This window comes from Notechis scutatus, chromosome 6, assembly GCF_049901735.1.
Source record: "Notechis scutatus isolate UNSWTSFEM ecotype Mainland chromosome 6, rNotScu1.2, whole genome shotgun sequence".
Taxonomy (NCBI): Eukaryota; Metazoa; Chordata; class Lepidosauria; order Squamata; family Elapidae; genus Notechis; species Notechis scutatus.
The window spans coordinates 4,743,372-4,759,967 of NC_142014.1; the positions used below are offsets into that span (position 1 = coordinate 4,743,372).

Here is a 16,596-nt window from a genome sequence, read left to right on the forward strand (position 1 = left end):
ATGGAAGAACTTCAGCAAGTGTTCTCTTTTCATCTGATTTGAGCAAGAAGAATATATCTGGGAAAGGCAGTTTAAGAGATACCAAGGCCCCAAGCTATATAAATAAGACTTTGCAAGTAACAACAAGCAACTTAAATTGTACTCAGAAACAGCATTTTTCAATACGGCAGTATCAAGATTGCCCAGTAAGCATAGGGCCTATTGCATTTTGGACCAGCTCAAAGGCAGCCCCATTTATAATGATAATAATCTAGTAACAGAGTGACAAGGATATGAGTGGCCATCTCCATCACTTCCTGTTTGAGATAACCCTGCAATTGATGCACCACCCAAAGCTGGCCAAATGTTCCCCTGGATACTGCTTCTAGAAAGTGAAAGCTAGGAGTTAGTAGTAGTTAGGTAGAAGAGGATCCAGAGTTAGTTTCTTGAGCAGAGAGCAGACCAGTGCCTCTTTCAAAGCCACATCTCTTTCCCTCAAATAGGTGTTGATTATCACCTGAATCCAATTTCCTTACCACCAATTGTCTCTTCTTAATTCTTCCCTAAAAAGGCTCGATAACTTTTAATAAGGCAGCTTATCTGATTTATAGAGACATACATCATTGCCCTAATTGCGATAATAGGCTCAAATTTAAGTTTGTACCCTTGTTTGGTATATTCATTTTCATTTCCATCACAGTTGACACTTCATATCAATCCCATTGGTTCTATAAATTTGAAAAGTATTTGGATCTATCAGGCACCAAATGTAAGGATGTATCTATCCATCACCAGGACATAATGAAAATGTTCCCCAAGACTAGGTGAAAGTCAGAGTGGGTCATAATAGTTTCAAACAACCCACAGTTATATGATCATGTATTCTCAAGCTACTTCTGACTTCAAACAAAGGCTAAAATTAATCAGAACTAACAATCTAGTCAAATCCATCCTCGCCCTCTCTAAATTCAAGTGCTGTAGTTCAGAAAGGGATATTGCTATTATCACTAGGAAAAAATACAATAGTTGCATGCTCAATCTGTCAATTAGGCCTAACCTCACAAATAGTTTTGCACCTGGTGACCCGTGAAACAATATTTCTCACAACAAACAAGGTCTTGCAATGCACAATTGCCTCCAACCTCACTGCTTTCAGGTTGTGACTCAGCCAGGCAGATCATATTGAGATACATTGTATTTGTGGTCCAGTCAGGTTTTGGTGATACATGTCAACATTCCCTCGTCCATAATTTAATTAATTAGTCCACAATTATTTTATTATAAACATTGGCAATCAAAATGTCAGACTGAGCCCAAAGCACCCAGCTACCAGAATGCTTAGCTCAAAATATGAGATATGGGACCCGAAATAAATATTGTGTCCAAAATTAATCATCTCTGTTCCTCCCCACAAAAACTTGCCCTCCTCATCTGCCAACATATTGTATCCATCTGTTACTATTGTTATCCTCCCCTGTGTACATTGGTCAGGCATTTATATATACACGGATGCTTCTGTAAAAAAAATAGGTGTCTGGTCATTCCTGTAGTTCAAGCCAAAATGGCCATGGTCAGTGCCTTAGTGACTGAAGCGGAGGGGGGGGGATGTTTGCAACAGCCTAAAGTGATCAATAGAAATGCAGCTAATCCCTGGCTGCATCTGTAATTAAAAGATTGGTGAAGCATGACAGATCCTATCCATAACACAACTAAAGAGGGAAAATATTGGTACAGATTAAAGGCTGATTTAAAACTGCCGTAGGCCTGTGGGTGAGACAAAGATGTCATGAGGTTAAAAAAAAAAAGCACATACCATGAACTGCGTTCATGCCATAGTTAATGGCAAATGTGGAAGAATCCTCGACTGATCCAGGAAAATATTAAAATAATGTAGCTATTAAAAATTGAAATGATTACACTGACACTGATGCCACGATAACCATTTTCGGTAATAAGTCTAAACAAGAATGGCACATCTACCCATATTACATTTTACATTTTCAAGAAATATGGAAAGGGATGGGATGGACTCCCCTTGCTTACATGATTAAAATTGTTTAATGCAGATACTTCACCACAATCACATTCAGTTGTTTGCATTCTGACATCATTCCATGCAAGTTGACCCTGTCTTAGCCGAGATCTGACAGCCAGAGCAGGTGATGCACGAACATGCCTTGGAGGGAGATCATTTCAGGCATTCGGGGGGGGGACCCAATTACACCAACAACAGCTGAAGTCAGCATTGTACTCCTTACCGATATAAAGGTGGAACAGGTTTTATATCGAATCCAACGGCATGATTTTGGGGTTGACGGCGTGGTTAAGTTGGAAACGAGGGCAACCGTTCGCTTAAAAGGCCTGGGAAAGGATAACGGCTTCACGACGGGGGGGAGAAACCCATCTCCGGCCAGGCGAAGCGCGTCTTTGCGCAAAAAGGGGGAAACGGACGGGCGGTAGTTCGGGCCCTGAAAAAAAAAAGGGGCGACTTCTCACCCCGCGTCTGAAGAAGGCGAAAGAGCCCGTCCCGCTTTGCTCCGGCCGCCGTCTGGGACGAGGCTCGGCCTGGCTGTGGGCTGACGCTGGTTGGCGACGGGAGGAACACGTGAGTGAGAAGAAAAGGGGGAGCAGCGCAAGGTCGGGCTGAGCAAAGGGGGTGGCGGCAGCAGCAGCGGCGGCGGCAGCAGGAGTTTCCCCGACATCTGGATGCGTGTCGGAGGCCGCGCTTAGAGGAGCAAGCAGCAGCAGCAGCAGCCAAGCGGTAGAGCTCTTCGTCTCAGCCAGCAACGGCGGCTGCAGCGGCTCCTCCTCCTCCTCCTCCTGCCGCCGCTGCTGCCGCTTCGCCGAGCCCCTCCGCCGCTTGAGTGTCAGCCCTCGCTCTCCGAGCCTTCGGTCGCTGCTGCTGCTGCTCCTCCTATTGACAAATACACACACAAAGGGCCGCGCCGGTCTGGAGACGCGTCTGTAGCCGGTATGGGAGACAAGAAGAGCCCCACAAGGTGAGGAGGGGAGAGCGGGGAGGCGGCGAGCGGGGAGGGAAACCGCGTAGACGGCAGGCAGGCGAAGAGAGCCTCCGCGGGGAGGCCGGTCAGGCGGCGGCGGCGGCGGGGCCGCTTCTTTTCATCAGCCTCCCCCGCTTCTTCCTCCTCCTCCTCTGCAAAAGTCTTTGGCGCCCCCCAACGTAGCAGAAGCGATGGCGGGGAGGAGGAGGAGGGGAGAGGGAGAGGGAGGAGGAGGAAGAGACGGGGTGGGAAGCGGCGGGGCGGCGGCGGCCGAGGAGAAGCGAGGCCCTGTGGGGGGAGCAGGGAGGGAGGGAGGGAGGGGAAGGACGGCCGCGGCGATGCCTTGTTTTGTGTCCTAAATTTCCTCCCGTTTTTCCCCGTCCTCCCCTCCCTCCCCCCGCTTTTTTTTTTTTTTTTTTTTGAGTAGGCCGAAGCGGCAGCCGAAACCGTCCTCCGACGAGGGCTATTGGGACTGCAGCGTGTGCACCTTCCGGAACAGCGCCGAGGCCTTCAAGTGCATGATGTGCGATGTGAGAAAGGGCACCTCCACCCGGTGAGTGAGCGGGCGGGCGGGCGGGCGGGCGAGAGGCCTGGCCTGACAGCCACTTCCCCGGGCAAAACAGGAGCGGGGACGGATGGGGGGCGGCGGCGGCGGCGGGGAGAACATGGCCCGAGTGTCTGGAAAGGTGGATCAGGACACGGGAGCCGGCGACTTCCACACCACCGTAGCAATGGGGCAGGCGTAGGGATTGCTGTCTTCTATGGCAACCTTTTGGACCTCAGGGACCACCCAACTCATACTTTTAAATCCAAAGGACCACTAATATGAATTATTTAAAAAAAAGATTATCTATCTATCTATCTATCTATCTATCTATCTATCTATCTATCTATCTATCTATCTATCTATCTATCTATCTATCTATCTATCTATCTATCTAATCTATCTAATCTATCTATCATCTATCTGGTATTCAGCTTTGTTCGGGTATTTTCCCACGTCATTATAGTTGTGCTTTTAAAGTTCTAGCAACGTTTTGGCAGAATCTCATCTGCCATCATCAGGCTTCTGTACTGTGTTCGTCTGTGAGTCAGACTTTCACAGCTGTTTCTGACTCACAGAAACAGTCATGGACTGTCCCATTTATATTATGATATTAGAAATCACATACTATGATCAAAATAGAATGTGAGGTCAGGAAGTATTCTCTATTATTTTTGAAAATATTAATGAAATATAGACGATAAGAGTATATTTTCTGCCCCGTATTCCAGAACTTTTAAAAATTATCTGATTATCCCAAAACAGTTACTATAAGGAGATAGGGAAATGAGGAAATACTGGATGGAGATACATATTTATGAAAGCTGAGTGAGTGGTGGCTGCTGAAGTTATGAAGGTTTCAAGCTTCTGCTGTGGGATGTTTAAAAAAGTGAAAAACATGGTTATTGGTAATTTGAAGGCAAAGGTGGAACAGGAGGTTTGTTAGTCCACATCCTAGAAAAACACAGCAGAGTCTCTCTTGATGCAGATAATTGATGTCAATAGGATTTCCTAGTCTCATGATAGCAAACCTATGGCACAGGTGTCGGAACTGGCATGCAGAGCCATCTCTAAGGGCACGTGAGCCATCGTCCCAGGTCAGATCCACTGCGCATGCACACGTGCCTCCCACCAATCAGCTGATTTTCTAGTATCTCATGCGTGGGGGAGGGGCGCATGCAGGAATGGGTGAGCGCAGGGGCGTCACGCGCACATGCACGGGGTGGGAGATTGCGGGGCTTCGCCTGGGCAGGGGGAGCCCAGGAGAGTCATGCGCACATTGCATTAGGGGTACAGGCACACGTGCGCACGCACTTTTGGCATGCGACAACAAAAAGGTTAGCCATCGCTGGCCTAATCAGTAAGTAAGGTTAGTATTTGCTAAGGTACTCCCTGCTTCTTTACATGATTATACAAGTGCGTAAATACAATTAAGATATAATATTTTCATATTATACTTATCTCCTATGTCCCACTGTTACTTTAAGTAGTTATTGATGAACTTGCAGTTTTCTTTAATTTCTTTCAACAATTTACAGTGACAATGCATGCTTTCTTTCAAAGGACTATCTCTCACAGCTGTTTCTTTTAACAGCGTTCTAGATCTTATTTTGCTCCAGGTACAGTAGTAACCTAGAACAGTACTTAGCATTTAATTCAAAAAATTAAACATAAATTATTTACTTAAATTTATAAAGCAAGTAATCCATTTTCAGAGTAGTTCAATTCTGTTTTCTGTCCCTGGGGATTCTCAGTGATTAATGCTGTGATCTTGACCTCTTGTACCCATTTGTTTGAATCCAGATTTCTAAAAATTCTCACTTTGTCTATTATTTTTTTATTATGTAAATTTTGGTCAAATAACTCTGGGCAACTAACAAGCAGAAAAACAGCAACATATGTATAAAACAATTGGGGAAAGAAGGTAAGAATTATCTTATCTTTGTCTGACAGTGAACTTGCTCTGTTTTGTTTCTGTCTGTGCCAGCAAATATATCTTCACATTTCTGTAAAGAAAATTCCCCTCTCAAATCTCACCCTCCCAGAAAGTCAACTCATTTTCTTTCTTCCACAGCTCCAGTTTTGTTGTTTCTTAATTCTCCATCCTCTTTTTAATCCTCCATAGGGCTATTCACTTCCATTTTTCATTAAAACCCTTAACTTTGGAATTCCCTTTTCTCCAATACCTTATTAATTTCACTTTCATCCTCACTAATCAAAGTTGGCATTGGTACATAGCAGCTAAACTGCTAACTAGTGCAAAGTAAAAGAATAACATATCTGTGAGAGTTCCACTTGCTTATCAGGCACAATTTAAGATACTGGCATGTACCCTTAAAGCCCAAATGTTTGGGTGCTGTCCAGTGAACAAGATCTTTAGGAAAGAATTTCTTTTAATAATGGATCCACTGATATTTTTGTTGTTAGTCATGTCTGACTCTTCACGACCTCATGGACCATAGCATGCCAGGCTTCCTTGTCCTTCAGTGTCCGCTTGAGTCTGCCAAACTCATGTCCACTGCATCTATGATACTATCTAATCCTCTGCCATCTTTTCCCTTTGCCTTCAAATCTTTCCCAACATAAGGATCTTTTCCAATGAGTTGTCTCTTCTGATTTTGTGACCAAAATATTTGAACTTCAGATTCACTGAGTTCCATTTATCTTGCATATAGGAGAAGACATTTTCCTGTATTTTTTCTATGATTTGGAGTGCACTCCTGTTTAAGCTATATTTACTTTCTAATCTTCCAATGTTTAGAAAATTTGCAAAAGGCATACATTTTACTACTTTACAATAATTTGATTAATCTTAATTCTAGGTTTTTTTTTTTTAAAATTAAACCTGTTTGTATTTAGCAGTTTAATCATTGTTAGTCACCTAGGGTATTTATAGTATTCAATTATTATTTATATTCATATTCAAATTGAAAGAAGATATACATTTCTGAACAAGCTTTCTATCAGCTAATGTAAAATGTTATTTTTCATTCAGACTGAATGTTTAACTATTGTAAGAAAATATTGCTAGGTAGTAGAATAACACAACTTTTATATGCTTTTAATTGTATGTTGGTGCTTATGTAAATTAAGCAACTTATAAATAGTTGCAAACTGTGTGTTATGTTAGGTGTCAAACTTGATTTCATTGTGGCTCTCGGGGGCCAGGGTGGTCATGGCTGATTGGGCGTGGGCTGAGGGGAGTGGCCAGCTTGACATCACTCGCGTGGGCCAGGCAGTGTTGGGGAGGGAATCCAAAGGTCTCTTGTGGGTGGAGCGGTGAGCCGGAGGTTTGTCCCACAGGAGGTGAGGTGAGGCGACGCAGGGGATAGGGGTGCTGCTGCCATGAGACAATGCAAAGGCTGCTGGAAACTATCAGCCATCACTCGCTCACTGCCCTTTGTATGTAGGGGCTGATGTTTTCCAGCTTCTCAGCTGGTGACTGTGTGGCTCCGGAGTCAGCTCCACCAGGCTCGCCGTCCCAGCAGCACACGCGACAGCGGCATTAGCAGGAGGTGGGAAGGCACATGATGCAGACCGTTAGATGACCTTACTCCGTCCCACTGTCTGTTTTGGCTTGTGGTTGGAGAGCAAGTCACCACTTGTTGTCTTCTCCTTGGCCCCCTCACAGGTCTTGCCCTTGACATGCATGTCCAGCATGTGGCAGCAGCCCACAGCGGTGCCAAGATGCATTGGGTATGCAGGCGGAATGTGCTCCATGCACAGGCCAAGACCTGCAAGGGGACCAAGGAAATATCCAGCAGCAATCTGCTGTCCAAATGCAAGCAAAAATGGAGTAGGTGGGCCAGTGGTGTACCGCAGTATCCCCCCACCCCCTGCTCACATTGTCTCAGCAGTATCCCCCTACCCCTGCCTCAAGTTGTCTTGGCGTGCGGTGGCAGCAGTAACCAAAGACAGAGGTGCATGCAGTCCAAGCTGCTAGATGTACTAGGGAGCCTCCTACCTTGTCCCATGGGATGGAGCAGGCACATCCGGTGACTGTATCATGTGCCTCCATCCCACTGTCCCGGTGCCACCACCACCGCACCTGCTTCTTGGAGGGCCAGCCTGGTGGTCACAGTGGGCTGCACAGCCCTTGCTACTGGACACCTCCCCACTGTGTGCAAGCACACAAGCCTGTGCACGTCTCTGGGAGAAGTGAGTGGAGAGCCACACAGCTAACCAGGAGGAGGGGTCAAAATCAGAAGCCTCTGCCCGGAGCCTCTGGCAGGTTAAAAAAAAAAACCCTGTGGAACGGTGGCTTCCCCTTTTGTCTGCCCTCCCCTCCATTGCCTCCACGCCTGATACTGAGAGGGCAGTTATGCTTCTGCCCCCCACCCCTGCAGTGCCAAAAGACATTCACCTGCCACGTCACCCCCACAACCCCGGTTATTGCCCACCACACCTAGCAGGCAAACCCCCCATGGTCCTAAAGGTCCCATTCAGTCTCCTTGCCATCTCCTCCCTTCCTCTGCACTCCAGAAGGGATGAAGGGAGGGGGAGAGATTGGCAGTGTGGGTTTCCCACGTGGGGACGGGGTGATCCCAGTTGAAAGGCTGGTGAGTGGGGCTCTGATCTTCAACCTGGTGGCAGCCATCCAGGCTGGACCACGGCCAACCTTAGATTTGTGGTGCAGCCTCAGCCCTGCACCCCTGGGTGTGCACGCAGGAGGCAGTGACTGTGTGAGGGCTAATGTTGTGGCCTGCCAGCGGCCAGCAGAGCTAGCGGCAGACTCAGTGAGGAGGTTGGGGAGGAACATGGGCCAGTCCTGGAGTCCGGAGAAGGCTGTGATGAGTGCTCTGCATTGGAGGCAGAGATGGGGCCAGAGGCATCCAACAGTTATCAACTCCTTCAGAGTCAGAGATCAGTGGGACAGAAGAACAGCTGGAGCCTGTTCCTAATGTGCGCGTGCACAGAGCTATCAGGAGAAGGGAACAGTTAAGGAACAAAGGTCAACTCAGGAGTAAAGGCACAAGTGGATGGTGAATGGTCTCTCCCATAGGGAATAAATAGGAGCGAAAGGGGAGTGGTGTTTGCAAGAGACAGTTCATTTAATTAGGGTGAAGATCTGCTTATCTAAGTTTGTGACTCCCAGAGACTCCTTGTCAAGTATTTCCGTGTACAGAGTTACGCTTGGAAGCTATTGGCCTGGTAACTCTCCACGCCTGGTAAGGTCTGTGGCTGTAATTCAGCCTTGAAAGACTGTTTGCCGGGACTTTGCTAGATGTGAATGACAGAAATTCACATTAGCCAAATAAAAAGGGGGTTTTGTCAGGACAAGGAGTCTGTTTTGTGATTTTGTGAAGCCTAGGTCAGAACAGCTGGAGTCCTGGGTGAAAGGAAGCACAGGGATTCCCCAGTCCCAGGGATGCCAGGCCCAAATGCGCTTGCCCCCTCCTTTGCACATGCCCAAAGGGCGGGCCTGAGACAGCACCACGGATCTAAAACTGGCTGCGGTCCAGCCCAGATGGCTGCCACCAGGTTGCAAATCAGTGTCCGGTTGGCCTGGGCCATGCGGAAGTATACCGCTGGCCAGTCCTTCCCTGTTTTCAGGATCTAACCATCCCATGGGACTTGAGTTTGACGTTCCTGTGTTAGGCCATCATATCCATGGACATACTTGGGCAATTAGGTATAAAGTATTGTGCACCTACATCAAGCTCAGGTTCATTATGACTTTATCAAAATACACCAATGGTGGTATTCTACCGGTTCGGCCCGGTTTGTGTGAATTGGTAGTAAAAACTGTTACCATTCGGCCGAACCACTAGTAAAAAAAACAGCTACATGTTCAGTATGTTTTTTTCTCCTGACAATCACCTGTTCCGACGATCAGCTGTGCCACGATCCCCCTCACTGTCTTACTGTTTTGCCCAGGAGGCAAAAAAAAAATGGAGCGTGGGGGGGGGGGGGTTTGCTGCAAAAGAATAATCCACGCCCACCCAGCCACCTGGCCACGCCCACCTGGCCACGCCCGCAGAACCAGTAGTAAAAATATTTGCATCCCACCCCTGGAATACATGTGAGGATATTTTATAAATATATATTTTATATTTGCATGCCATACATTGCTTGCAAAGAACATAACACATAATTTGAAAACAATAAGAATAAACAATACTTTCAGTTATTGTTTTCAGTTTTTCTTGGTAAGAGGTACGTACAATCCATAGTTTCTGGGAAATTCATACCCTCAGAAAGTAAAAATAAAAGTATACAATAGGACAGAACATTTTTTCTGAATTTTAGGCTAGAAATATATGTATATTATTTATCAAATTTTAAAACCACACAAACCCTTCAAAGAGAGATAAAGTTTAACATCTTAAATTCAGATAAGAAACAAACGTTGTCAACACAATTGCTACAATTCTTCTAGTTAAACGGCACTGAAAAAAACAACCTATGATCATTTTTCACATTTACAACCATTGCAACATCTTCATGGTCACATGATCAAAGTTTGGATGTTTGGCAACTGACTCATGACGGTTGTCCAAGGGTCATTGATCACTTTTTATGAACTGACAAGCAAAGTCAATGGGGAATGCAGATTTATTTAACCATGTTAATGACTTAATAACTGCAGTGATTCATTTAACAACCGTGGCAAGAAAGGTTGCAAAATGGGACAAAATTCATTTAACAAATGTCTCGTTTAGCAGGAAAAATTTTGGACTCAATTGTGATTATAAGTCAAGGACTGCTTGTATTTTGCAGCTTTCAGTAGGAGGTAGAAAGATTCTGCACCAGCAGTTAACTAATTTTCCTCATGGTTCCATTACACAGCACATTATGACTACTATACATTACTCAGAGTCACTTTTCATGACCTGGGCAACTATATAAATTTGAATGAATGAATGAATGAATGAATGAATAAATAAATAACATGAGATACAGATGTGTGCAGAGCCTTGCTTCATTCTTAAACCCCCCAATTCTGTACAGTTTATTACTTGGTAGTTATTTTTGGTAAGTGCTATTATATTTGTGCCTATTTTGAGACCAAATTATGTTCACATCACACTATTCTGGTTTAACCATTTCTGAAAAAAACAAAAATGAATTGCCGATGACTGTTCCATTACTGAGATACATAATTTTGCATATAACTAATTGTAATCTCTGGATACAATTAAAATAATGAAGAACTGAGTGATATCCCTTTGTTTCAGTTCGGGAGTATACAGTTTTACTTTTGTCTACTTCATAGTTCCATGTTTGTATTATCAGAGGCACCATTCTAGGTGGGCAGAACCAGCACCTAAGTATACTTGTTTTTTTTCAGGGTGGAATTTTTAATAAATTAAATGAGCACTTAAGTCTTCAACATTTTAGAAATCCATTTTGCCTTCTAAAACAAACCAAAATGCTAAAATATGTTTTGGGCCCCACCAATTTGGGGATCTCAGAAAAGATGCTATCTTGGGTCACAGTCTGTGGTCACAGTTTGATCCATTAGTTTGTACTCTATTATTTACTCTATTACTCAGCTTCAATAAATATGCCAAGCACTATAGACTAGTACCTTCCACAAAGCCAAATGAGTGTCTCTAGTGAGTTGGATTTGAAAGATAGTGAAATAACATATATAAAGGTAGGAATATACTGTATATGTGTGCACACATTACAGATTTACTTCTTGACTTTGTACAAATCCTATGGAATTTCTTGCATCTTTCATTTGAGTTTTAGCTCTTCAAATATAAATCTTCTGATTGGAATTAGGAGATAAAAAGTGGATTGCATTAGAAATGAATGAAAATCATTGTTTGTATCCAATATTTATTTAAACTTTCTATGTATTAGATCAGAGATCCAATTTGCATATAAATTTTACAATATAAGAACAGTGAGACTATATAAAAATATAATAAAGTACTGTTTTTGTAGCCAATAGTAGAATTTTAAAAATACCAACAAAATGAATTTTATTCACATATTAGATAAATGTTGACTATGTAAATTTTATATTTGGTTTTAACCAAATTACACTACATGAAGGAATATGAAGTTGTTAGTAAGTTTGCACAGTACTACAGTCACAAATATTTTTGCAATATACAGAAATAATGTCAAAGACCATATTTTAATGTTTTGCTGCAATTACTATAACCTGATTTTCCTATATATTTATGAAGGTTGTTCACATGCATTTCTAAGCAATTACTGTATACTGTAATTGCAAGCCTAGAATGAATTGCAATATCTGATCTTCAGCAGCTATAGTGTCAATCTTTTCCAAATTTATATTGCAAGATAATGCCTACTATTCATTAAAATCAACGTACCGGTAAATATAAATACATTTTAGTGGACTGAAATCACATGTGAGATTTGAATGTAAAAATATCAGTATTCTATAAAATATATGGCATCAGAGAGCACAATAAATGAGAACACAATGAACGAATTCCCTTGCTATTATGTTTTTGAGGATATATGCATTCTGTGTGAATGTGATCACTTTGGATGTTCCCTAAGGGCATCGCTTAGCATTGTTAAAAAGAAAGAAGTATATTATGCCATATTTTGATCTTTAGTAATGGGAAATACTAGTTATTCTGCATACAAAAATCTATAGTTTTAAATATATAGATTTAAAACCAGAGATATTTTTATTGGGGATATTACCTGAAGGTTACAATAAAGAAATAACTTATCTGATTATAAATGTTTCAACAGCAGCTAGAATTGTATTTTCTCAAAATTGGAAAAATGAAAAAATTCCAATGGAGGAGGAAGTAATTAAGAAAATAATGGAATGTGCAGAAATGAATAGATTAACATTAGCAATTAGAGAGCAAGAAGAAAAGGAGTATTATAAGATTTGGGATATATTTTATCAATGGTTAGATAGAAAAGTAAGAAACTGAAGTATAACATATTAGTAATAATATAACTGATTATTTCTGAATAAGTTATATTATGAATAAAATTTAGTAAGAATTGAGATTTGCTCTTAAAGATAATTTGGAATTGAAATTAAAATCTTAATGAAATAATAATGATATAATGTGATATGGCAAGTTGATTACTACAATATGAATGCAAAGTTAAGAAAAGAATATAGAGTTTGTGCATAGGATATATGTACCAAACAGACACACTGTACAATTGAAAGAAGTTTTTATTTATTGTTTTGTATGTTTGTTATAAAAAATAAAAAATTATATAATTAAAAAATTTTTTGGAACACCGGGGAATTACCAAAGGATTGGAAAAGAGCTGATATGGTTCCCATCTTCAAAAAAAAAAGTGGGGGGGAACAAACTTAGGAAGCTACAAACCAATCAGCCTAACATCAATACCTGGGAAGATACCAGGAAAAAATAATTAAAAAACAGATCTGTGAATATCTAGAAACAAAGTTATAATTAGTAGCCATAACGGGTTTGCTAAAAAGATATTTGACATGATCTGTTATTACATTCTTTGACAAAGTGATTAAATTAGTAGACCAGCGAAATGCTGTGGACATAGTATAGTAGACATAGTAGACTTCAACAAGGCATTTGACAAAGTAGACCATAACCTACTTCTTGGTAAGCTAGAAAAATATGGTATAGACAACATCACCACCAGATGGATTTGAAACTGGCTGACAAATGGTTACTCGATGAGTAGTCATTAATGGTACTACATCTATATGGAGGGAAGTAAGCAGTGGGGACCCAAGGTTCTTTCTTAGACCCAGTACTTTTCAATATCTTCATAAATGATTTAGATGAGGAAGGGGAACTCATCAAATTTACAGATGACACTAAACTAGCAAGAATAGCCAACACTCCAGAAGACAAGCTCAGGATCAAAAAATATCTTGACAGACTTGAACAATACGCCCTATCCAACAAAATGAAATTTAATGTGGATAAAAGCAAGATTTTGTACCTGGGCAGGAAAAACCAAAACTACAAGTACAGATTAGGCAAAACCTGGTTCAAAAAAAGTAACTGTGAGAGGGACCTTGGAGTCGTATTGGATGAACACTTAAACATGAGTCAGTAGCGTGCAGCTGCCGCCAAAGAAACAAATACAATCCTTGGTTGCATGAACAAAGGCATAGAATCAAAATCACATGAAATATTAGTACCACTTTATAAAGCTTTAGTAGGGCCACACCTGGAATACTGCATCCAGTTTTTGTCACCACATTACAAAAAAAATGTTGAGACTTTGGAAAAAGTGCAAAGAAAAGCAACTAAGACGATTAAAGGTTTGGAGACTAAAATATGAAGAACTGTTGCAGGATTTGGGTTTGGCTGGTCTAGAGAAAAGAAGGATTAGGGGTGAAATGATAGTATTCTAGTTTGTGAGTTTGCGACTAAGGGAGGGGAGTCAACTTATTTTCCAAAGCACCAGAGGGCAGGACAAGAAACAATGGATGGAAACTAATCAAGGAGACAAGCAACCTGGATTGAGAAATTTAGCAGTGAGTACAATTAACCAATGGAACACTTTGCCATCAGAAGTTGTGGGTGCTTCATCTCTGGAGGTTATTAAGAAGAGACTGGACTACTTGTCTGAAATGGTATAGTGTTTCCTGGTTGAGGGGGTTGGACTATCTCCCTTCCAGCTCTATTTTGACTGACTGACTGATTGATTGATTCTCCTCCAAGAAACCTCTTCAGAACAAACATTTTTAATAAACCAAGAAAGTCTTTTGGAAAAAGGACCTTTGGAACAACCATAACTGGATGATTGCATGTTTCATCACTAGAGATTGCATGTTTCATCACATTAAGAAGACTGGACAGTCACTAATCTGAAATGGTATAGGTCTCCTGCTTGAGCAGGACCTCCAAGGTCTGTTCCAGCTCTGTTCTGATTGATTGATTGATTGATGATTGATTGATTGATTGTTGAGAACTGTGGTAAAGTAATGTTCCCAATCGTGGAGAGATTTCTACTTGTATTTTACAGAACTTCCTGTTCCAAAAGTAAACTTGAAAATGTCATTGCATTTATTTTTTCATATTAGTAATATGAAACTAATTTGGTTCAACTGTGATTAGACTATAGTGATTTACAGTCTGATGGAATACTTATTTGATTGTTATTTTTCCCTGTTTTTTCCATCTCATGCCTTTTTGTACCTATAGATTTTACTTCATTGGATGAAAAATATAATTTTGCATTAAAATGTATATAATAGCAAAACGGCAAAGTTTCCTTCTTGTGTTTTTAGAATGTTCAAAATGTTTGTCAATTTTTTGGACTTTGAGCAGGAATATTCTGAACATCTTTGCTACTCTAACTAGGGCTATAATGAAGGAACAAGTTCTTGACAGAAGTGCTAAGGACTTCTAGATGAAAAGCTAGGTTGCATTAGGCTTTGTTTCACCTGATAAAATGAAATTGTAATATCTTTCATTGATAATTCCTTAAAAGTAAAATTTCCTAGTGAAGTTTAAATTATCCAGCCTTTCAGTTTATAATTTTTGATATTCAAGAAATACATCAAAGCGAATGGACACACTATAACTAGTATGTTTGATGTATAGTCCTGTGATATTGCCAGAATCAATTATCATTTTGCTGGATTAAAATATGAAAATTATTCATATTCATTGCATGTTGAAAATAAATATGACATTGCAGTAGACATATACTTCCGGTATATCATGAAAAAAAATTGTTTTAATGTCCTTGTTCTAAGCTGAGATATATGGAAATTTAATAATATCTTCCAGAATAAATATGTATAAATAATATACATATTCTGACAATTAGAGGAAATTGTGTATAGATAGTCCTCAACTTAATGGCCACAGTTGGGACCAGAACCTCTTTCATTAAGCATTGTGAAGGATGGGGGATTAAACGGCTTCCGGTTTGAGCTTCTTCAGCAATAGACTGAAACCTCATCTCTGCGAGGCTTTGATCCATGCTCGCCGCTGGAGCGCCCTGAGACGTCTGGTTTCGGGGCTAAGCCACCCCGTAGAGGTGGTGAAGAGGGGGGGGGGACTGCCTGCAGAGTTGAGGAGAGCCGCATCTCTCCTCCCCAGCTGGCCATTAGTCCCTTTCCCGAAGGCAGTTGCAGCGGTGGTCAGAAATGGCCACCACAAAGAAGAACTCGACTGGAAAAGAATGTGCAGGAGGAAGATAAGAAGAGAAAGTTTTGGTTGACCAGGTCAAATAGCAAAAGCAACAAATAAGGTACCCTGGAATTGAAACTATTAAAAAACAATAACATTGTTCCCTAAGAAGATTTTTAAGCTGTGAAGGAGAGAGAAAAGGGAAAAGATTTGGTTTTCTCCTTTTCCTATACTGACAGCTAAGAGACTTAAGCAAGAAATTGGAAAAAAATCCACTTTGACATCAGTAGGCATTTAATGCTGAAAATAAAAAAGTCAAAGGGATAATAAAGATTTCTGGATAATTAAAAGCTTTTGAAAACAGGAAAGGAGAGAAAAAGAATAAAAGGGCAGGATCTGGAAGGGAGGACACTGCCTGGAATTAAAAAAAGAACTTATAGCAAAATCTCAACAAGACTTCCAAAAGATACATTCTAACTGAAATATCACAACAAAAACCCCAGGAAGAGAAAGTCGAAAAAGAAATAAGAAGATATAACTCGGGACTATCTGGATTACTTGATGATTTCTGGATTCTTGGTTATTGTTTTGAATGACTAAAATCAATCGGGTGGTTGTTTAAAACTGTTTAAAATGGCTCCACTTTTAGAAGAACTGAAGTGGAACTTAAAAAGTACAAAGAAGATGCACAAGAAGGGAGAGGTTCTTTTGGCTTCGTATTTCAGTTTTTAGAAATGGAGATTTGGAATTATGAGAAACAACAAGAAATGCCTGCAGAACAAGAAGATTATGCGAAAAGAAGAAGCCATCTTTAATGAACAAGTAATCTTAGATGGGGGGAGGAAAGCGGGGAAAGAGAATGGAAAGTTTAAGATTGGGAAAAACAACTCAAAAAAAAAAAATAGAGTGAAAAATAAATATAAAATCAGAAAGCAACAGAAGAGGGAAATGCAGAAGAGAGAATTAGAACTAGAGAGACAAGGGGGTAAAAGGGAGAGGGAGAAGATGAGAGGGAAGAAAGAAAGGAAAA

General features: G+C 41.2%; 1 protein-coding gene across 3 annotated transcripts in view; it reads left to right on the top strand.

Annotated features, from left to right (window-relative positions):
- Positions 1-2,590: 2,590 nt before the first annotated feature.
- The window catches only part of YAF2 (YY1 associated factor 2), a 36,716-nt gene continuing 22,710 nt past the window's right edge, over positions 2,591-16,596 (top strand). Inside the window, exons 1-3 of one of the 3 annotated variants that reach the window (XM_087969274.1) lie at positions 2,638-2,855; positions 2,887-2,978; positions 3,409-3,534. In XM_087969274.1, the coding sequence (XP_087825400.1) occupies positions 2,953-2,978; positions 3,409-3,534 (152 nt within the window). In that variant the 5' untranslated portion in view covers positions 2,638-2,855; positions 2,887-2,952. Of the gene's footprint in view, positions 2,979-3,408; positions 3,535-16,596 lie in introns of all 3 variants that reach the window. The other 2 variants (XM_026669119.2, XM_087969275.1) reach the window with 2 other exon arrangements.